Genomic DNA, 24017 nt, shown 5'->3' with positions numbered 1-24017 from the left:
GAGGCATAAGGACGAGCGACACCAGTGAAGGACGAGAGAGGACCAGGCCTGGACTTTACATTGTGTTTTGTTTATGGTTTTTTATGTCTGTGTGTTTTTACGTTCCTTTTGTTTATTATTTATTAAAGTCTGTTAAACGTTCGCCGGTTCCCGCCTCCTTCTTCCCATAACAACGAACCATGTTACATTCATCAATTAAATGTTTAACATATTATATTCTGCATGATTGGATGTATTTAAATAAACACTGACAAAAACTATAAAATTGTTAGGGCTGGACGATATGAAAATATATATCTCAGTGGGATTAATGAGCGCTGAACGTCCGGTGATCAACTGGATCTCATAACTCCAAAAACATCAGATCAAATTTTTCAAATAGGCATCTCTTTATAAATAAACCCCCGATTTAAGCTTTAAACAACTATTCTCGCCTGAAAAACTCTTTAAACTACATATTGTGACACAATAACAGTAGTATTTTATTTTAATATTATAAAAATGGCGTCTCTTGTGCTGACATTCCCCTTGTAGCACATGCAAGTGATGATTCTCTGTCAACCAAACAACGTTCTGCAGTGAGACTTGCTCCACCCTTTAGTACCGAACTACTGTGCAAGGTACCCAATGGAAGGGTGCCAAAAAAGTGGTACGGTATGGTTCGGAATTAGGGTACCATTCACAACTTTTGACAATGGAAACAGCAAAACTTGTGTACCAACTGTACTGAACCGTACCGCTCAGTGGAAACAAGCCATAAAAGTCAGGAAACATGCTTTCTGGCTGCATGTCAATATCCATGGATCACTGGATCTTTGGTATAGTTGTAAGGAACACTATTGAGTCCAAACTTTTGTTTAATCTGATAATCGTTGTTTTACTGGTGTTTTTGCAGTTCCCCCAATTAACCCATAAGAACCCACAGTGACACGGGTGTCACAAACACTGGTGATTATCTGGAAAGGTCTTTTTAAAGCAATATCCCTAAATTTCAACTCAGGAAGTCCCTAAGTGACATATAAGGAACACCCAGGTTCAGTCATGTGACAATTTGTGCATTTTTTGTTGCCATGGCAAGATTTCCAAAATGGTGGCCTGTCTGGTTAGCACATGTTGCAATGTCAGCAATTTTTTTAAAACGCTTGTTTTTGTTACTAAAGGTATGTTTCAACCCATGCAACAATTCTAACATTTTAATAATCTTATCATAGATTACACTTAACCTGATTTTAATAAATTTCTTAAACAAATTGATATAAAACAAGTTACGAAAATATTGTGGTGACATAAATGTCACATCGGGCTGTTAAACTTAACACAGTTGGGGGAATTTTGATGTGATGTATTTGTCATATTAAGAAAAATATTAATGAGCTGCTCAATTAATTTAGCTGATTCAATCATTTTTTTAAATGTGTTATATACTTTGTGTTATATAAAATCTGGGACTCAGAAAAATGTTAACAGCAAATGATCTGCGCATGATCTGCACCAAATGCCAGGAAATCATGCATACTTGGGAAAATGACAAAATGACATACCATGGTGGCTGACAATATGTTACGCAACTGTTTTCAGACTCTACTAGCATGTCTACATTTCCCTGACAACAATGATTCTTAAAATCAGCAAGCAGGGGATAAGTGTTGGAATATCCGCCCATGTCTTGATATGTTTTGTTAATAATTTTGAATAATATGCATAATTTTGATACATGTTGTGGAAAAGAAAAGAAACAGCAAAAAAATATATATACGAACATAATGTAACATAATGTGACAATGTAACATATATGTAACATAAAAAATGTATCATAAATGCCCAATGTCACATATATGTAACATTACGGCCCGGTTTCACAGACAGGGCTTAGACTAAGCCAGGATTAGGCCTTAGTTCAATTAGGACATTTAAGTAACTTTTATAAACGTGCCCAAGAAAAAAACATTACTGGTGTGCATCTTGAGACAAAACAATGCCACTGACATATTTTAAGATTTGTCAGTGCAAGATTCTTTCAGTTAAAATAGCTCAAACATGCATTTTAGTCTAGGATTAGCTTAAGCATTGTCTGTGAAACCGGGGGTACATGTCTTTCACAAGGAGGGCTTGTATTTCAAAAACAACTGCAGAAACATGTTACAAGTGGTCCATTAAGCCTGTTTTATATGCCCAGTGATGCCAGTAACTCTAATCTGACTACTTTTTTCCAGTAATCTGGAAAAAAGTATTTTTACTATTTCCAAACCAGTAATCAGATTAAAGTAATTTATCCAAGTCACAGTGAGCTACTATTTTAGTCATTTTCCTTAGTAAAAATATATTTTTTTGCTTTCTTCTTGCGTCTGGGAGAGTATTTATGTTAAGTGAAGTCAAGAAAGACTGTCTTTATTACATTTTTTATTAAAACATGTTTTTTTTTTCAGGAAGTATTTTTAAATTTCAACTTAAAATGTCACATAGATACATTGTTGAAGTTATTGTTAAAAATGCACTTCCAATAAAGTGAGTGTTGGCAAAAACGGTTGTCATTTCTATGTTGAGGCGGCAGGGGTGTTGTCGGCAGCTGCTGAATGTAACTAATAAAGTAACTTGTAATCAAACTTAGTTACTTTTAAAATCAAGTAATCTGTAAAGTAACTAAGTTACTTTTTAAAGGAGTAATCAGAAATCAGATTACTTTTTCAAAGTAACTGTGGCAACACTGAATATGCCCCATCATTTTCCTATAAGGATAAATTGGTCCGGGTTCTTATGGGTTAAATCCGTTCATGCAGCAGATCTGTTGACACTCAATGTGACATCAATGCATACCCTATCTAACCAACATTGAAGCAGACAGGCTACAGCAGCAGAAGACACACCGGTGAACAACATGAAAGCATGGATCCATCCTGCCTGTGTCAGTGGTTCAGGCTGCTGGTGCTGTAATGGTGTGGAGGATATTTTCTTGGCACACTTTGGGCCCCTTTGTACCAATTGAGCATCCACACCACAGCCGACCTGAGGATTGTTGCTGACCATGTCCATCCCTTTATGACCACAGTGTATCATCTTCTGATGGCTACTTCCAGCAGGATAACACACCATGTAACAATGCTCAAATCATCTCAAACTGGTACCTTGAACATGACGATAAGTTCACCAAACTCAAACGGCCTCAACAGTCTCCAGATCTCGATCCAGTAGAGCAGCTTTGGGATGAGCTGGAACGGGAGATTTGCATCATGGATGTGTAGTCGATAAATCTGCTTGTCAAAATGGACCAACATTTCTGAACAATGTTTCCAGCACCTTGTTGAATCTCTGCCTTGAAGAATTAAGGCAGTTCTGAAGGCAAAAAGTGATCCTAATTGGCCGGAGAGTGTAGCCTGGATGCCAGCCGAATTTAGCCCCGCCCACAAAATGTTTTGCTCGGGCAATTCGGTTTGGACTCGCTCCATAGAGGAGGAATTATGCCCGAACAGAAACTGTTCGGACCAATGAAATTGTCAGGGCGGGCTTTAGACGATGATGGACAGATGATAAACAGTAACGTAATCATCCACGTCATCGAAGGCTCTTGGGTTGAATTTGCTCTAATCCTAAACAGAGAACTTGTTCGTATATGCGTTCACCTTTACTATTTCTCTCAGAAACGATGATCGTGTTGGTAAGTACTCTGTGTATCCTTAAATTATTTTATTACTGCCAAAGATCGTTTACACTCATGTTTTTCTTGTAACGTTACTTAATCATGCGTGCGTGCAGACAGGGTTTCCAAGTGTTTTTGCAATGTCGCGCACAATTGCTACTCAAAACGTTTGGTTGGCAAAATATGTTATTTTGGCAAGGTTGCCTGCTAAAATTCGCATTCCTGGGTTTATATAATCACATAATTGGGGTCGCTTCAACCCGCGGACATGGAGAAAAACACGGACTTGGTAACAGTGCAGTTGAGTTCTGTTGACATTTGACAACTAACGTTACGCGTCGCTCCGTTGCTCTGATTGGTTGTGGGTCTATCCAATTGAGGTCTTTCCTGGCTCGGTTGAAACACGCCCCATAATCAAAGCTCAATGGAGCGGTACCAGACTCATATTCTGACTAGAATTGAGTATGGCCACGCCAGGCTACGGAGAGTGTACTTTCTTGGCAGATTCTGAGGAACGATAAAACCATTTGATAATTACACTATAACATGCAACGAAAGATACAGATCAAGAGGAAAACCAAATACAAGAACATTACGTTTGACATTTATTCATTTCCCAGATGCTTTGTGGCAAATGATGAAAAACAGAAGTATTGATCCTAAAAGAGGCAACAACATTAGCAGTGCCATAACACCATCTCAAGAGTAAGCCAGAATACAGCACAACAAGAGAAGTGAAACTGCAGAACAGAAGAGGAAAATAAGCAATTCTAAATTTCTTAGTATATTTTGTAAAAATGTACCTTTATTCGCACAGGTTTTTGCTGTTAAATGCACACACTATGAGGAGGTCAAATTAAAAAGAGGTCCATGTGAAAGTCACTGACATGATGCTGGAGTGCTTAGGTGGTTGCTAGGGAGTTGTCAGTTGCCAGGGCATTATGGGTTGTTTTGATTTCATTTTAATAGTTTTATTGGAAACTGTGTGTCCTTTTAGAACACTTCCTTTTAGAATTCTACAGAACAAAGAGAGTCATGCAGGTTTGCAACAACATAATGGTGTGTGTGTGTGTGTGTGAGCAAATTTGATATCTTATTAAATGACTCGTTTTAATGTAATATTGATTTTCAGTAGATTGTAACATTAGACCTAAAAATGGGTAACATTTCTGAGTGTGTAAGGTTGACACTTTTATCAGGTCTGCCCTGATCATAAAATTACAGTTAACTTGCAATTGCGTCACTGGATTATTTCCTTTAAAGATCAGAATCTATGTTTTACTTTCAGTGTACTGTAGTCTTAATGTAATACTGTATATTCTCACTAGATGGCCACATTGCATTACACAGTTTTTAACCTCCCAGGGCCAACATCATTCATTATATTTAGCATGAAATACCATCAAAAGTGTGTTGACAAGAATGTTTTTTAATTAGCTATTTCCCCACCAGCTTGTTTTTTTGCTTTTTTGACCATTTTCACAAAAATGTCATGGTACTTTGAGTACTTTGTTGTTTGAATATCTGAACATGCAACATATCAAAAGAAAGAACATACTCTCTGTTTTTAAATAAAAAAAATATTTTATTCTAGCTTCTTGCATTCCTTTTTTATCAACACTTGAACGTGGGTTCATTTGTAAAAAGCAACATTTTGAGTAAATCACATTTTTGTCAAAAATTAAGTCTGGATCAGATTCAGAACACTGATCAAAACACAGATGGAGTCCATCAACACCCCAAAGCTTCACAGTCCTGTAGCTCATCCAGGGTCAAAATTTAATTCAAGAACATTAGGCAGTTTCAGGGTATATATTGAACTACACGCAGCTAAAAGTCAAAGTAACAATTATACATGCAACCCCTGACAACTGTAGACATGTACAAATGTATCTGAGTGCATTTTTAGGAACTGTTCTGTGTTAACCAGTGTTGGGCACGTTACTTTAAAAAAGTAATTAGTTATAGTTACTAGTTACTTCTTACAAATAGTAACTGAGTTAGTAACTGAGTTACATCATTATAAAAGTAACTAATTACCAGGGAAAGTAACTAATGTGTTACTTTTTTTTTCTTCAAATGTTCAAATATGTCAAATAACTTGGATGCCCCCAATATTAAATATGTTAAATGAATGAATTGGACACTAAATAGAATAATTATTATTATAAAACATTGTACATTAATGTACACTATTGTAATGTTGCTGTGGGACAATGTGAGACACCTATCAAATTCAATATATTATTGTAAATATTATCAGTAGACCTACTATAGTGTACATATTGTGTAAATATTATCAGTAGACCTACTATAGTTTAAATATTGTGTAAATAGTATCAGTACTACTCCTCTGGTAGTGGAGCTCACGTTATCACCTGGGTTTTTAGCCACTAATATTGTCGTGTGATGACGTGAGGCTTCATTAGATTAGAAATAGAATTACTTGCCACCGACGTGGAGAGACTCTTTCTCCCTGGGCATAAGCTTCACGTTACATTTATGTAATGTTTATATGTTTATAAACATTCTTACCGTTCACCTCAACGAGGGAAAAGTAGCGCTTATACTTCCAGTTTGCGAAAGCTACCTTTGAAGTCGTTGGACTGCCATCGCTGACTGTGCATATGCGTGTGCGTCAAAGGTGTGTGTGTGTGAACTCAACCTATCAACCTCAACCTTGTCTCCCACCCACCAATCATCATCAGTTGTGTACCACCCAACCCAACCCCCAACACGCATGGGTAGCGCGCGCGCGCGCGCACACACACACACACACACACGCGCGCGCGCGCTGCAGGTCTGACTGACAGAGAGCCTGTTCGGATGAAAACCGCTTCAATGAGCTCAATTATAGTAACGCCGCGTTTTTTTCCTCAGTAACGCTAACGGCGTTGTAACGGAAGAAACAGTAATTCGTTTGATTACTCGTTACTGAAAAAAGTAATTCCGTTAGTAACGCCGTTTATCTATAACGCCGTTATTCCCAACACTGGTGTTAACATACTTTTACCGATTTATGCCGTCCTACCGCGACTATTTTTGGCCAGGGACACGACGTTGCCGCCGGATCAATGTTTGCTGGGATGTTGATGGTCGCGATATTTTACATATGCATCAGCTTACATATGATGTCGCTTGTTTCTGCATCTTCACCTGTTTTGATCGGATCAGGAGATTCAGGCCCCGTTTACACTAGTGCGTTTTCATTTTAAAACGGCGTTTCCTCGTCAGTGGCTTGAGCCCCTGCCCCTTTGAAAGTGAAAGTGAAAGTGCCCTTTTCGATCGCACTGCAGTGCCCACGCCAACGCGATTCCTAATTTCTACCGGAGGTGATTTAACCACCATCTCCTATCACTATGTAAATTACAGAATATTTATTTTGCTTGAACAATTTCATTTATTATGTGTTGTTTTAATATAATACTTCTCTTTTTCACCAAATGGTAGGCTATTTGATCATATGACAGTGATATTTACCCTCCCATGGCACTAAGAATAGCCTAAAGTCAAGATGCTTTTATCACTGATTACAACATTATAATCATATTATAATGCATATCAAATAATGCACATTTTCCTTTAACACTATTATTATATGACATTACTGTCAGTCTATATATTAGCAGGTGTGCTGTTCCAATAAACAGAAGTAATTTGAAAGAAAGAGCTACTGATTAATACAACAGCACACTTGCAGCTTTAAAAAAAAAGTGGTATGAATGTTCAGTTTAGCTCGAGGTTCAAAACTCAAATATTTCAAATATATATGAATACTGTACACTCTCAGAAAAAAAGGTACAGTGGAGGTACAATTTTGTTCTATGAGGAACAAAACTTATAACTGTACCTTTAAAGGTACACAATTGGTCATTAGGGTACAATTATACCATAGTTTTCCTCTTATAGCAGGGGTAGACAAGTTCGGTCCTAGAGAGTCACTGTCCTAAAGAGTTTGGCTCCAATCCTGAAAGACATCTATAGAAGCTCTTATTGAGAATTAACAGAGGTTTAGATGTTGATGTTTTATTGAAAATGTTTGGTCACCATTATGGTGATCAATGTTTCATTTAGTTGGCCAGCTTGACTCTTGGCTTTTTATGTGAGCTTGTGGTTTTTGTTACAGTGTTAACAAAGCACACAATCTGTTCAAATCAAAAGAAGCCTTAAACAAAAATTGTCATGAAGAAAAATGTTTGATTAAACTCGTCACTGACTAAAAATGTGAATAAATAATATTCACCAACAATACTTTCTTGCCACAGATCAGACATTCTGAATTCTGATTTTTTAATTCATTCTAGGGGGGAAAAAGTTTATACGCAGACAGATATCAACAATCAGCGTATGAACAATGGTGACATACTTAATGCTGCAATGCATGCTGGGAGCCATGAGCTCTCTAGGACCTAACTTGCCAACCCCTGACTTAGAGGTACAAAAATTTACCCTTAAGGGTACCAGTGACAGCTACTTGTCCCTTAAAATGTACAATTTTGTAAAAAAAAAAAAAAAATTTGAGTGTGTAATTGAGATGTTTTAAATAGTTATTATTTATTTATTTACACCATGTCAGCAACAAGGTTATTTTCTGTCAGGAATCAGAGACGGATTGAACAATAGGAAAGTTTATTCCAACTCAAAACAGTAATGCAAACTATGGTGGTCAGAGTCGGTGGGCAGTCGGTGCTGAGTCTCCAGGCAGCGCATGGACGCAATGGGCAACCCAATCCGTAGAAGGACGTGAGAAGATGAACCTCAGGAACCAACAGGAACCAGCAGGAACAATGAATCTCCAGAGAACAAGAACGGAAGCTGATCACTGGCAATCAGTAACCACGCCTCCACGCATACACACTGACATCCACACAGAGAGAACAAGTCATTGAATTCACGAACGGTGACAATTTTCATGTCGAAAACTGAATAAACAACATAATTCATACAATTAACAAAAAACTATACAAGACATTTCAGGTAATACAAGACATAAATTCTAAAATACATTCAGGTGATTTTAAACTTCTTAAAGAACAAGATTAAAATGTTTTATGTAAAGCTATCAAAATAAATGAAGAAAACAGGAATACATCGATAATTATTATATACATTTCTTGTCATCTCAACACAATATTTTTGCCATACATGCTGTTTATTAATGCAGATACACATCTAAACATTTTTCACTTAAAGCACAATGTTATGCATAAAAATAAATTTGACAGAATCAACAGAATCTCGTGTTGTGTGGTTTTCACAGTAAGGACAGAATTGTGTTCTGTGTATATGCAGATGCAGCCTGAATGGGAAATAAACTACATTAGTTCAAGTAAACTTGAAGGAAGGAGAACTTGAAAATCTTAAAACTCACCTCAGTGCAATTACATCCACGATGAGAATATTCAGACTTTATATTCAGAGAATGGCATACACTAAAGATGTGGAACAATCAATATATTAATGTATAATTATGAAATACTATATTATTTCAGACATCACTGCCAGTTCATTATTTTAGGGAATATTCACATAACATTTTAAAGCATGGTATAGGCCCACAGGGTCTGCATTTCATTATTAAATAAACTAATCTTGTGACAAATTTAGCATGCAATAAATTGCAATAGATGAAAGACAAAACAAATCATAGATTTCTTACTACTAGGTGGATCTAATCCGTCTCGTCTCACACGTTCAAAGTTATCATCCTGTTGTGATTCACTGACTTGTGAAATGTCCTCTGCTTCTCCCCTTTTTTCATTGAGTTCAGATGCTTTGAATAAAAAAAAAAAAATCAGCATATCACAGTGTTTTTGAGTGGTATTAAACCGAAAGTATACTTTTTTTTTTCTTACGTAGCCTATGCTAACTAAAGCCGCCTTTCTACTATCTCCGACAAGCGACAGACCGGAAGTCATTCATTTCCAATGGAGAGTAGTAGGGGTGTTCGATTCCAGGTTTTTTGGAGTCGACACCGAATCGACTCCTCGGCTCCATTTACTTTACATCAAAACAGGGTCAGAAATAAGACAAGATGGCAGTCGTTACACACTTATGGTGCGTTCACACCGGACGCGAATGACGCGAATAAATCGCGCGAAGTCGGATGCTTGAACATTTTGAGTTTACTCGCTTCATTTGCGCGTGAAATTCGCTTCATTCGCGCGTGACATTCTCTTCACAACAAACACAAATTTGCGTCATGGGAGGGGCTTCTGCCAGCCGGCTTGTCTCGTTGAGAAATGGCAGACATGGGCTGTGTTTACACGTCTTTTTTGTTAAAATACTATTGTTAATGTGTGACAAAACGTAGTTTTAAGACTTTTTCAGGCAATAATGTAGTTGTTTAAAGCTCAAATTTGTGGTTTATTTATAAAAACAGCGCCTATTTGAACATTTTATCTGCCGTTTTCGGAGTTATGAGCTCCAGTGGATCAGCGGCGCTCCGCGCTCGTTTACCCTGGCGAGAGCAGCTGTAAAGGCCATCAGAGTAGTTAAGTATTATTTTGATTATAGCTACGCTATATGGTTTTATTATTACGGTATCAGGCTTTTATTTTGATAACCAAAGAAACCGGAAGTATGGTGACGGAAATTTACCTGGCGATCAGCGAAAAGACGAAAGGAAAGTCGGAAAAGGTTCACGGTTAAAAACAATTAAAACTACAAGGTTTAGCTTCAGTCAATTGGAGAACAAGGTTTGTAAAGAAATATATTTGAGCTATTTGAAATGTTTATCATAAAATGTATAACTTTGTAATGCTATCGGATTGAAACTAATGTAATGAGCGGTGTAATGTTCGAAATGTGATGGTAATGCATGGTTTATTTGTTTTTACTCAGCTCTTACGTTGGTTAATGACAAGGACGGCAATAAAATTCACTTAACCATCAGTTCTGGCCTTCTCAATATTGATTGGATGCTACAGCAGCCTTTCCTCGGCTAGTCCTTCTGCCGTCTGCCGCTGGCTCTGATGTCTCTGTGGTGTCTCGAGCTATAACGGCTATAATTCGTCTTGTGTATATGTAACGGCCGATCTTTGGTCTCATGGATCTATAATTTGTTCCCTGGCAAATCGTTTAGGCTGAGGGCAAAGTGAAGTTTCATTACTTTATTTTTATTTTTATGCTATTTAACTTAACGTTACCGTTGTAGCCGACTAGCACTAAATTTTACTTATACTTTTGTATTATTGATCATGCATAAACTTGCATTTAACAAGAGACTAGGTTGTGTTTCATGTCATTTAATATTATCACAGTGATTATCACATGCACACTTGTCTGAACCAGAAATTAATATACAGATTTTCTCCTCATTGTTGTTACTACTAGAGTAAGCTCCTGATTGGTTGACGCGGCGTGAATATCCGCCAAAGTTCAGATTTTTCAACTCGGGCCGATTCGCGCAAATCACGCATCAAACGCTCAATTCGTATCTTTGCATTGACTTAACATGTAAATCATGTAAATAGTTTGTTGTTGTTTTTGTTCTTTGTCTTCCATTTCTTTTCTGACTGTGAAACCACGGTCTGGGCCAGTGTTGTCACCGCGTGGACAAAGTAATTAGTGACGAAAAATCAAAGCGCATTTGCGAGATGCGCGTACATTATATGTAAAGGCTGATTTATACAGACCTGTGCTGTAGCCTCTACAACGTAAACTACGCGTCGGTTTTGGACGAAATTTGCATATTAAGTTCTAACAACCATCCGATAATTACGGTTAAAAAATTAAAGCTTTACACTTTTATGCATCTAACTATTTTGTTAAAATACTTTGTTTTGGTTTTTTTTTTGCAAATTGAATTTCCAGATGACAATACTTACCACAAAGGGAATAAACTGCTGTGAAAGTATAATGCCCATGTTGTGATCCAGTGGATAGAGTTACTGTCTGCAGCGGTTTTCTTTCTCTGTCGTCCAGTTCCATCTCTCTTCTATCCAAAGCTCTTGGCCTGTCGTACTGTTCTTGTGCTTTGGCCGGTAGTTCTTTTTCATCCTGTATTATGTTGCATTCTTGTATTTTTGGGATCAGAAATGCTTCTTTATCCTTTGCTTCCTGATTATTTTCTAGCTTTTTCTCATTAGCTGTGAGTTGCTCCACTTTTCTTTGAAGCCCCTCATTGTCAGATATTAGCTGACTTTCTCTCTCATTGGAAGCGGACAGTTTTTCATTTAACTGATTATTACGATACCCGAGGGCAGACAGCTCCTCCTTCAAGTCATTTTTTGTCTTTTTGAGAGCATCCATCTGTTGGCTTAACTGAATCTCTCTTCTTCTGGAAGCATCTAATTCTTTCCTCAACTGATTCTCTCTGGCTCTATGAGCATCTAGTTCTTCACACAGATCTTGTACTTCTTCTTTATTTTGTTTTTCCAATTCTGAAAATTTTGTTTTCATTTCTGCCGAATCTGCTCTCAGGCTGCTCTCCCTCTCCTCAAATTTAGCATCAAATTCCCTCTTGAAATAGGTTTCTGCTTTGTCCAGCAAGTCAAGATCCTTTGTAAAAAAGTTAGCTTTTCTCTGTTTTATCATTGTTTCAGTAGCATCATGGAATAGCTTTAAAACATTGTCCTCATTTTTCTTTAAAACGTGGAACCTTTTTCTGCACTTTCTGACACAACGGTTCCTGCCTATATCCCTGTCCCTGTATTCATGAATAAATAACACCATACTGTAGTCCAATGCCTCCTGCCCAAACACTTCACTGAGGGCATGTAGAAGATAATGCTCTTTCCCAGAGTTACGCACATCTCCAAGCACTAACAGAAACGCATGAGGCCCAGGAAAGACCAGTGAGTAACAAAACTCCATGTCCCTTTTCATAGATCTGACTCCTTTGCTGAAGGAGAGGTACGTTTTTAGGTGTTCCAGCCAATAAGTGGGTGCTTTTACTACAGAGACATGCCGTCCGCGGACACAGGTCTCTTTAAACTCACATGTACCATGTTTGGTGGTTTTATCTGTTGACCCAATAATGATATCACAAGCTTCATTCATCAGAACCTCATCGCTTCCGAGCACCACAAATCTAATGCTTTTAATGGAGTCTGTGGATTGCTTTGCTTCATCTGAAAATGTTCCATCTGTTACAAAGAAAACAATAACATCAGGTAATATTTTAATGCATTTGTGGTCTGAAGGATAACTGTAAATATGATCTAAAATCTGCATCAGTGGTTTAATCCGTGATGCCTCAGCAGACTGATATCCAATAATTTGCTTTCAGAAACTCAGAAATCAAAATAAAATGTAATCTTCATTTTACCTCAGAAAAATGCGAAAAGTCAAAACGAAAGCATTACCTCTTTTTTGTAGTATCTGCGCCATGTTGAATGTGGAAAAGATTCTGATAAAATGTCTGATAAGGCACTTGATGAGTTAATTTTAGTTAAATATAAAAAACTGAAAGAGCAAAATGAGCACTCTTCCATCCAAATGCTATTAAGACAAAAGTTATGAAAATTAAACCACGCTCAGACTGCAGACTGAAACAACACTTGAGCAAAGGATGTGGTTTGGAGCAAATGTACAGACTTCAAACCGAGAAGAAGCAGGAAGCATTATTGTGTGGCATCAAGAAAGTTTCATCTTCTTCAGGGATGGGGGACGTTGATCCTGGAGGGCCACTGTCTTGCAGAGTTTAGCTCCAACGCTGAAAAAAACACTCACCTGCCTGTAACTTTAGTAATCCTGGAGACCGTGATTAGCTTCAGGTGTATTTTATTAGAGTTGGAGCTAAACTCTGCAAGAGAGATGCCCTCCAGGATCAACCCCTGATTTACTTTTACTTTTGCTGTTTAATACTACATTGTATGTCTTAAATAAGTTGTGAATGTCTCCATGTTTTTAAAGGTCCCATGGCATGGCATTTTTCTATTATTTTATAATGTTTCCCGAGGTGTACTTATATTGTTAGTATGATTTTTACATCATAAAATGTCATAATTTAGAAATAAAAGGCATTTTTTCAATACTGATGTTTGCCCTGTGGCTGAATGCCCTGTTTCAAGAGGCGTGTCTGCTGTGAGACTTCAGTAAAAACGCCCACTGTTGTGATTGGCTGACATCTTTGCATTTGAAATGAGTGGAGGGGGCGTGGTTTAACGAGGTCTACGACACACGAGCTGCTGCCAGAGAGATGGATGGACCTGAGTTCACTTCACATCAGTTCTCAGCATGTCTCAGTTCAGTGAACTGTTGTAGTTACTAGAATATACTTCAGGTTATTAGTTTATTTCTAGTCGGAGGGGCTGTCACTCATGTCAGAAAGTTAGTAACTTTAGTAAATTATGGATCAGCGCTGACTCGAGACGCGAACCGTTTAGAACGATTCAGTCCGATTTGGTGAACTGGTTCGGTTCACTAAAAAGAACCGATTCAAAAGAATGATTCGTTGACCGGACATCACGGAGACGGAGCGATTGCTAACAAAGTTATTTATAGTAACTACTGAGTTATGAGAGCGCTGTCTGTCAGCGCGAGTTTATTGTGTTTGTATCGGAGAGTTCTGAATAAACACGAGTCCCAGTCAAGCCGAGTCCGTCTTCATCATTATTCTACCAACTTTGTAACACATGCAATGTACCATTAAAGCTGACGAGATGAACGAGTTACGAGTAAGTGTTGATTATAGCATTATTTTTAGATATGTTCCAATCATATGAAAAGCGTCAGTGATGCGCATTGAGTACACAGCGCAAACAAAGACATAACAGCAGTAATCGAATTTAATCCAGTTTATTGTGGGGATAGCTGGCTAGCCTAGCCGGATACCCTCACACTTACCCCCCTTCTGCTTAATCTCGCGCCGCGTTTGGTGCCTCCGCTGTGGGCCAGATGCAGTACTGGGGGTCGGTGATGTTGAAGGCCGACCGGTCAGTGCAGCCCGAGCTTCGGCGTGTGTGAGGTTTATCTCTAAAGAGATGTGAGTCTGCCGATGTTGAGCAGAAACTCATGACTGTATGCACATTGTAGAACAGATAGACGCGACAAGGACGTACAAAAACACTGACTCACAAGATAGAAAACACGGAAACACCGTTCTGTCTGGAGAGAGAGAAGCCGCTGCGTGTGCACGAATAATAAATAATTAGCTACACATAAGAAATCACTGATCACAGATCAGAAGGAACTGACAAAAGACTTCTGTTTTCATTTGTACATCCAAACACTGAGAAACTGCCAGCATTCACTCGTTCACAAGCAATGATCTGACTTGAGCGTTTGCATGGGCGTGCCAGATTCTCTGGGCGGAGGAAAGGGAGGTAACGGTTCCTGTGTGGACGTCAAACCAGGAGACTTCAGGATTGGCTAGTCTGGCCTGTCATTTTCTCAAAGGCAGAGAAAGACAGCCAGAACTCGGTTTTACACCGATCAACATTTCTATCCACTTGGGGACAATATTCAGGCTAGGGGAACTCATATTAATGTTGAAATACCTCATAAAATGAAAAATTCATGCCATGGGACCTTTAAAGGCACATTAAAGATGTTGTGAAGCAGTGATTTTCCATTTTCTTTTCTTTGGTATAACAGTTGAAATCAGGGTGGCCAAGTCGGCATTTTGTCCGTAGAATTGGGTTAACTTTTCTGCGGGTTGAATTTCACCCAGCAGGTTAAAGGTTTAACATGTAGCATAAATTATGTTTGACTGAAATGCTTGTATTTAAATATTTCATATTCTACCATTGATGAAACTGAGCTAGATGTCAAGTTTTGTGAAGGTGGGCCACAGGTATGGAGCCTTCGAGCTGTGTTCATCATGCAGTGGTTTTCATTTTGCAGTAACTCTATGGGTATGGGAATGGCATATTTTGTTTTTGATATTTGGATGGTCATTGGGTTAGTTTTGTTTTATGATACCTGGTAACCCTGGTTGAAATCATGCTGGTCCAGTCTGGACTGATTGTGAATAATTGATATTTAAGTACAATATGGTATTGACAACATTTAAATGTAAACATTATTACATATATACAACTTTCCCTTTTACCATTTTACAGATCAATTCCTGATCCCTAAACCCAGGGGTGTCAAACTCAGCTCCTGGAGGGCGACAGCTCAAGTTCACTCAAAAGGGAACATTTCAGGATACAACTGTAACCATGGTTCCCTGACACTGCGTCCCCTTGCCATACTTCCCGCATGACTCGGAGTGGCTTGCCTGTCAGAGGCTGACACTGAAGTTTTGCCGGCTTCCCTTTGTAGCTTCCGTGGTACGCCGCCACACATCACAAGTTGATGCAGCACCTATCAGAATTGGACTAGTTGCACACATGCTTTAAACGCAGCCATGCAGAAGCGTTCCCCATAGTGTCGTCATTGGATGCAGCGTCTCGTTCCCCTCTCAGGGAACCATGGTTACAGTCATAACCTGAGACATTTTTCTTCATCTAATTCAATTGAATGGTGCTAACCATAGAGCATTTTTGATGGTCCAAAATCCATATTTAGACATCTTCAAAGTAATCCACATGTCCTGGCTGACAAATAAGGGTCTTCTCTAGTGAAACGATTAGTCATTTTCAGGAAAATATAAAAATTATATACTTTTTAACTACAAAGTCCTGCCTTGGTCAAGCTCTGTTTAATTTACGATGTATGCACATTGGAAGGATCACGCGTGACTTTTTTTTTTTTTTTAGAAATATGACAAAAATTACATATCCCATAGAGAGATAGCATTGTCAGATAGCTTTGGAATATTCACACAAGTTATACACATAAAAACAGAATATCAGAATTTTTTTGTTGTTGTTGATAAAACGACTTCCCATACTCAGACACATTGCTGACTTGCATGCATCTCACATTGATCGGTTCTGTGCAGATTTTGTTAATCTCAAAACGAGCCTTAACATTTCAATAACAACATCATTCTTCAGGAAGTGACATTACTTTGATGGAAAAACCGTGGTACAAACCATGGTAAGTATTAGCAATGTACTTGATGATTTCTGTGATATTTGTCAGTGTTGTAGTACTCGAGACTCGGACTCTGTCTTGACCTCGGTCTCGAGGCCATATTTTAATGGTCTTGGACTTGTGTGTATTGTGACTTGGTATTGACTCGTACTCAAACCGATTAGGAATTGGACTTATTCCCGAGTCCACTGGAGTCCCATTCAAAATATTTCATGACCATTACTGTATGTTAATATTGCTTTAAATTGATGTTCGATTGATACGTCCAATGACTGGTGATTTTCTTGTGCGCAACTGCGCATGACTTGAGACTAACGTTAGTGCAAAGACTCCCGCCAGGTTCTCTCCCACACCTGTGATCTGCCCGCTCTCGCTTCTATTTTACACTGTGTCCACCTGCCATCAACCTGTAGCCAAAAGTGTTGTCACCCCTGAAATTTTTCCAGAAAATGAAGTATTTCTCACAGAAAAGTTACACGTTTTGCTCTACACATGTTTATTTCCTTTGTGTGTATTGGAACTCCAAAACTCCAAAAATGGGCCAGACAAAATTATTGGCACCCTTTCATAATTGTGGATAAGTTTGTTTCAAGCATGTGATGCTTCTTTAAACTCACCTGGGGCAAGTAACAGGTGTGGGCAATATAAAAATCACACCTGAAAGCAGATAAAAAGGAAAGTTGACTCAGTCTTTGCATTGTGTTTCTGTGTGTGCCACACAAAGCATGGAGAACAGAAAGAGGAGAAGAGAACTGTCTGAGGACTTGAGAACCAAAATTGTGGGAAAAAATCAAAAATTCCAAGGTTACAGGTCCATCTCTAGAGATCTAGATGTTCCTTTGTCCACAGTGCGCAGCATGATCAAGAAGTTTGCAACCCATGGCACTGCAGCCAATCTCCCTGGACATGGACGGAAGAGAAAAATTGATGAAAGGTTGCAACGCAGGATAGTCCGGATGGTGGATAAGCAGCCCCAAACAAGTTCCAAAGAAATGCAAGCTGTCCTGCAGGCTCAGGGAGCATCAGTGTCAGCGCGAACTATACGTCGACATTTGAATGAAATGAAACACTATGGCAGGAGACCCAGGAGGACCCCACTGCTGACACAGAGACATAAAAAAAGCAAGACTGCAGTTTGCCAAAATGCACGTGAGCCAAAATCCTTCTGTGAAAACGTCTTGTGGACAGATGAGACCAAGATAGAGCTTTTTGGTAAAGCACATCATTCTACTGTTTTCCGAAAACAGAATGAAGCCTACAAAGAAAAGAACACAGTACCTACAGTCAAATATGGTGGAGGTTCAAATATGTTTTGGGGTTGTTTTGCTGCCACTTGACTGTGTGCAAGGCATCATGAAATCTGAGGATTACCAAAGGATTTTGGGTTGCAATGTAGGGCCCAGTGTCAGAAAGCTGGGTTTGGGTCCAAGATCATGGGTCTTCCAGCAGGACAATGACCCCAAACATACAGAAATGGATGGCAACAAAGCGCTGATGAGTGCCAACACTTTTGGCCATGACTGTATTTGTCTCAACTGTGTTATTTTAATATATTATACATCTCAACACTTAGCATCTCCCCCAAAAAATGTCTGACAGAAGGCCGCCCGCCCTCTCTCCCTCCGGCACATTCACACTTTTACATTAAAAAGGCAACAATTTTTCGGCAGTCACTCTTTTGCACGCCCTCCTTAACTAAAAAGTTAATCAAATTGAGTTCAAATGTTGTTTGTGGATTTTCTCTGGTCTCTGTCTCGACTTGGACTCAACTCTGAACTCAGTCTTGACTTAGAATGAGCTGGTCTCGACTATAACACTGATATTTGTGCTATTAGTTGGTTTGTGTCAAAATATTTACAAATAAATAAATACATAGACATGAAAATATATGGTCTGAGTTGAAATTATTTTATTATCTTACATCTTTTGCAAATAGTCCAATGCACATAGAAATCAGCTTGGCAACAAGAAACTGCAACAAACAGTAACTTTTTAAAAATAAATTCTAACAATGCCTGAGAACTCGATATCTCTGCAAACTCCATCTCTGCAAGTGCTGTGGGTTTGAGTTGCTTTTAACATGCATCAGAAGATGCAACATATGCCAATCTATGTAAAAGCGGCTGCCCTTCCGGCGCACTCAGTGTCTGAATTCACTCACTCGTTTTCATTTACTACCATTAGTGGAGTAATGTAGGGAATAGTGAAAGAGGATGGGGCGCGATTTCAAGAGAATAGAACAAAGGCAAGCAGGGACTAAACACATTGGAACTGAACACAGGCAAATTAAGACAAAAACATCAAAATAAAAGACACAGACACAAAGAATTTGTATTAGAACAAAGTATTTTGTCTGGTTAATAAGGTCTTGTTCATATCACAAGTTGTTTGTGGTTCACTTACTTGAGTCCCTAATCATGCAGATTTTGGCTACATGATCTGAGTACTGTTCAGTAAGAAAGTTATTTCCCATACACCGGAAATTAACATTTCTTAGAATTAATAAGTAATAATAGTGCTCTAATTCTGCTACATTGAGTTAATTCTATTAGCAGATCCAAATATTTATAATTATATAAAATGTATAATTAATAAAACATTAGAATTAAACTAAATAGAAGTTTTAAAAGAGAAGTTTCCCTGTTGGTTTTCACCAAAATAAAAGTTCTATAGTTCAACGTTTGAAAGCAAAGATATTACTGCAATTGTACTGTTATAATAACAAAAGTAAAATTATTATTATTAAACACTTTACAATTCAATAGTATTATAGTTACAAACTGCTCTGAGGCTCAAAATGGTTTGTAGATCCAAACGCAGCTTTATTAGAGGGACAATCCAGATACGTAATCCAAATGTACAGGCAACAGGTAAAAACACAGGCAGGCAGTCCAAACAAACACACAAGGCTGGGAACAAAGGCAAACGGGTACTCCAAAGACCAAGAGACATGAACCAGGAATACGCTCAGAGATACAGTGTAACAACCAGTGTTGCCAGTGTATTAGTTACATTCATCAGTTGCCGACAAGACCTCTGCAGCCTCAACATAAAAATGACAACCGTTTTTGCCAACACTCTATTGGAAGTGCATTTTTAACAGTAACATCAGCAATGTATCTCCTGAAATTGTATCTCCAAAAAAATCTTTTGACTAATTTTATAAAATATAAACATGTTAATGAAAAGGTACAAATATATAAATGTAAATAATTATATGGGCCTATAATGTAAAATTACAAGATTTATAGTTTATTGTAAACATAATGTGCAGCACTGTAAAGGGACAACAAATATATTGTAGATACTCATAGAAAATATAAATAGATACTTGAGAACAATATATTTTTTAATAATCTTTAAGTGCACAAAACTATGAAAATATATGAAACGCTTCAAAACAGAGCGGCAACAAAGTGCTTAAATGCGCATCCCGGGTGCAGAATAATGCACTTAAAGCAACATGGATTCATAGGGCACAGTGCAGCGCGAGTGCACATTGAAAAGTTCACAGCATAAAGAGAAGATGAGCGTTGAGGCCTAGTCTACAAATCCTAGTCTACTATGTATATCGGTCCAAACATTCACTGATTATTTGTTTCTTCATACAGTTTTAAATTCAGGTTATTTTGCGTGTGATGCTAATAGTCCTTGTGTTGTCACCTAGCGAGCACAACATCTTTCAGAAACCGCTAGATAAACTCGAGGATGATAAAACATTTTTTATCAACATATCAAGTATTATAACGGGAATATATCATATTGGAGTGAGCTTTACCGTGCTGCTGACTAATACTAATATTAGTATAGCATATACTAATAATGATTGCTGAAGGATAATGTGACTATATATTTCTGATTATCACGACATGCCTAATCTGAGTAAGTGACTGCCTGTCTTGAGTTTTGTCGACAGACGGAGGCGGCACGAAATTTGACGGAGGCGGCCGCCTCGTAATTCTCTATGCAGGAAAAACCCTACTGAGACTTAACAAGAAAGCAAAAATATATATTTTTACTAAGGAAAATGACAGAAATAGTAACTCACAGTGACTTGGATAAATTACTTTAATCTGATTACTGGTTTGGAAATAGTAACGCGTTAGATTACTCGTTACTGGAAAAAAGTAGTCAAATTAGAGTAACGCGTTACTGGCATCACTGGTAACAACATTCAAAACCTTACAGTGAATGACAAAGTGAACATGGTTTACATAGGCTGGGACTAAGAAGTTAGTGATACACAGCTGTAGACAATGATGGCTGATTATTCCGGGTAGTGGGTTATGGGTAATGAAGTGCTTAATAGAGTGGAAATTGCCAGCAGTGGGTACTCCACCCCACATTATCAAAGGCACTATAGCAGGTGGACTGTGACAGAAGCTTCCAGACACTCCTAACATAGCTGTCCAGGAGGGAGGCGGAGCAGAGGCGAAACAGGGGGCGGGATGGAGGGCCAGGTCCATGAAGTGGAAGAGGGCCAGAAGACTGAGGCAGAGAAGACGGCCAGGGCAGAGCAGATGGCCAGAGCGGAGCAGGCCGAACAGAAGACTAGGTCATCTCAGACTGAGCAGGTGCCCAGGCAGACAGGCTTGAAGTCTCCCATGGCGAGCAGACGACCACCACAGCAGTTTATATGTTACAAGGCTGCAAAAATACTGGGACTGGAGCAACCGTTGGAGTGGACTCATGGACTGAAGTGGGCTCTGAAATGAACTCATGAGCTGGAGAGAAGTATATGGCCCAAACACACAGAATAGCCATCACCGTAACAGGGCGCACTGACGACAGAGGGACCACCTCAGAGTCCCCCAGATTTGGCATTACTGCAGCAGCTGCTCGCACCAATGTCAGCGGTGTGTCCTCCAGACTTGAAGCCAGTCTCAAGAGCCTAGGGAAAGCCTTAAATGTCTTAATGTGCATCGCTCATGACGATCGGGAACACTGATGTGACGTCCATGACAGCTGAAGACTCTAGTAAAAGGCACTAGTAAAAGCTGGAGACTCTGGCGTAGTGTCCCTGAGGGCTGAAGGTTCTAGCGTGGCAGCCATGATGGCTGGAGGCTCTGGCATAGTGGGAATCTTGTCTGAAAACACAGGCGTAGCGGCCATCTTGGGCTGACATAACGTGACGTGACTCTGGTGTGGTTGCCATGACGGGACCAAACTCTGGAATGGCTGATGACTCTGGGGTGGCAGCCATGTTGGCTGAAGATGGCGGCCATCTTGAAAACAGGCTCTGGTGTGGAAACCACAGGATGGAAAGGTGCTGAAAGGACGGGAGTGGTGAGCCGTATAACTGGACATGCTGGTGGCCATGATGGGCCAAGCTCTGTGGCCATCAGAGCTTGATTTATGGTGCCCCCGGTCAAAAAACTTTTAGGCAAGAGTCCTCCTCAACCTGACCAACAGTGAAGGAGGAACCAGCCAATAACAGAGCATAATCCATAAATTCAATGAGTGAACCTCAAGGACCATCACGAATGAGTCTTGCTTGATCAGACTGATAGAGTCCATAACAATAAAAGTCAATGAGTGCAAAATCCAAAGGAAATCCAAAGAAAATCCAAGAAATCCAAAACCCAAAAGACATGAACCAGGAAAATGCTGAGCGATGCAGTGTAACAACATACAAAACCTTGCAGTGAATGATGGAGTGAACATGGTTTATGGGTAATGAAGTCCTGAATAGAGTACTAGCAGGTGAATGTGACAATTATAGTGACATTTCTATTGTTTTAAGTTTCATAAATGAATAAATAATACAAATTATTAATAATAAATTGCAATTAGAAATATATGAAAATAATATAAAAAATATAATACTGAATATGGCTAATAATACAATCCCATAAAGTGAATATGAAAAAAGCAGCAAATAGCAGAAGTAGTTTTAACATATAGAGCCGGGATGATGTAGTTATTACCAGAGCTTCTCAGTGATTTTAGTCCTGTCCGAATGTGCTATCTCAGTAATCATTACGGACAATGTCAGAAAAGATTACGGTCTTTTTACCTTCTGTAAAATGGTCAGAAAAAATTACCTCAGGTAATACTAATCCCGCACGAATAGACCCGCTGTAAATATACTATTCCGTCATTTTCCCGTTTAAAAGTAGTTTTCCATTTTTTCAAGTAGGCTATGGAGGTGCTTGAAAAAACATTCAGTTGTGTTCTAGGTGATAGGACAAGTCTCAAGTGTTTTCTGCTTACCATTCAGAATCCAATCAGGATTTAATTAATAAAGCGTTCGAACGGAACTAACTGTTATATAGGTTATATAGATTATATGTGTTTGTGCATGTGATATAAGGAAGCAACTTAATACTCACATGACAACAAGAGAGGAGACAGCGGTGTGTAAATCGAGTCACTCCTCCCACTTCTGCTAGTTTTACTGAGATTTCGTATCCCATGCGAATATTACAGACGTCCTGTGATAAAATTACATTACTCCATCTACCCATGTAAAACTAATCCTGTCCGAATAGGGCTCTAGATTTCATAAAATAATACTATAATACTAATTAAACTATAATATAATTATAATTACTATAATTATAATACTAACCACCCGTAAACACACAATATATTTTGAATGAATGAATGAATAATTTTCCCTTCAAGGTTGAGTTTTTTCTGGACCTCGCTGGAACAGAATAGGAAAAATACATCCACACAGAACAAACTCAAGCTGATATAAACTTCTACATATGAATCATTGTCCCAATTATGGGGTCAAATTTGCATCAAAAGTAATGTGGTCACAGATCAGTGCGATTTCAAAATGTAAAAATACACAAAATATATTGCACAAAATGAAAAAAATAATAATAATAATAATAATTGCACATAGCATTATTATAAGCGTGAATCAAAAAAATGTAAGCGCATTTAAAAAATACAGAGCATGAATCTAAATTTTAAACACATTAAAAATGATATTGCATAAAACGTAAACTTATGTAATGTGTTCTTAAAAATAGTTTTCCTTGGTTTTATTACTCTGTATTTTGTGCTCTCTTACATTTTCTGCTCACATTACTTTTTTGTATGCTTGTGCTGTTTTTCCTTTGCTCATCTTTCCATGTTCTGCTCTTGTTCTACCAAATCTTGCAATTCGAGATCAAATTGTTATCTTCCCCTGTAAGAGTGAGCATCAATAGCCCTGAGTCGCACTGGAGTGATGTCAACTCCCCTCTTCGATTGATTGGCTAGCGCAGGAGCTGTCAATCTAGAACTAGTGGACCAATGGTGACGCTTAAGCCCGCCCTAATTTACATGAAACTCTAACTGCAAGATTTGGAAAAACAAGAACAAAACACGGAAAGAAGAGCAAAGAGAAAAACAGCACAAGCATACAAACAAATTTAATGTGACCATAAAATGTAACAACAAAATACAGAGTAATAAAACCAAGGAAAACATAGGTTTTTTTAACAACAATTACATA

The 24017-nt window shown here is 38.5% G+C and overlaps 1 protein-coding gene across 1 annotated transcript; it reads right to left on the bottom strand.

Moving 5' to 3' along the window:
* Positions 1 to 8175: 8175 nt before the first annotated feature.
* On the bottom strand, positions 8176 to 13148 carry LOC307137176 (uncharacterized protein). The gene is made up of 5 exons (XM_079834674.1): positions 12943 to 13148; positions 11464 to 12723; positions 9294 to 9407; positions 9006 to 9066; positions 8176 to 8933 (listed from the first exon to the last, which is right to left on the bottom strand). The coding sequence occupies exons 1-4, from the start codon at positions 12965 to 12967 to the stop codon at positions 9050 to 9052; spliced, it is 1416 nt and encodes a 471-aa protein (XP_079690800.1). The 5' UTR covers positions 12968 to 13148; the 3' UTR covers positions 8176 to 8933; positions 9006 to 9049.
* Between the last annotated feature and the right edge of the window lie 10869 nt (positions 13149 to 24017).

The sequence above is a fragment of the Gobio gobio genome (assembly GCF_949357685.1).
Source record: "Gobio gobio genome assembly, chromosome: 14".
NCBI classification, from domain to species: domain Eukaryota; kingdom Metazoa; phylum Chordata; class Actinopteri; order Cypriniformes; family Gobionidae; genus Gobio; species Gobio gobio.
This window is presented reverse-complemented; position numbering and strand designations above follow the sequence as displayed.

Excerpts from the sequence above, each read along its gene's own strand:
- LOC307137176 (XM_079834674.1), bottom strand. The coding sequence starts at position 12,967 with ATGGCGCAGATACTACAAAAAAGAG. Across the intron at positions 12,724-12,942 it reads GCAGATACTACAAAAAAGAG|ATGGAACATTTTCAGATGAA; the intron begins GTAATGCTTTCG and ends TCTTTGTAACAG. Across the intron at positions 9,408-11,463 it reads AGCAGTTTATTCCCTTTGTG|CATCTGAACTCAATGAAAAA; the intron begins GTAAGTATTGTC and ends TTTTATTCAAAG.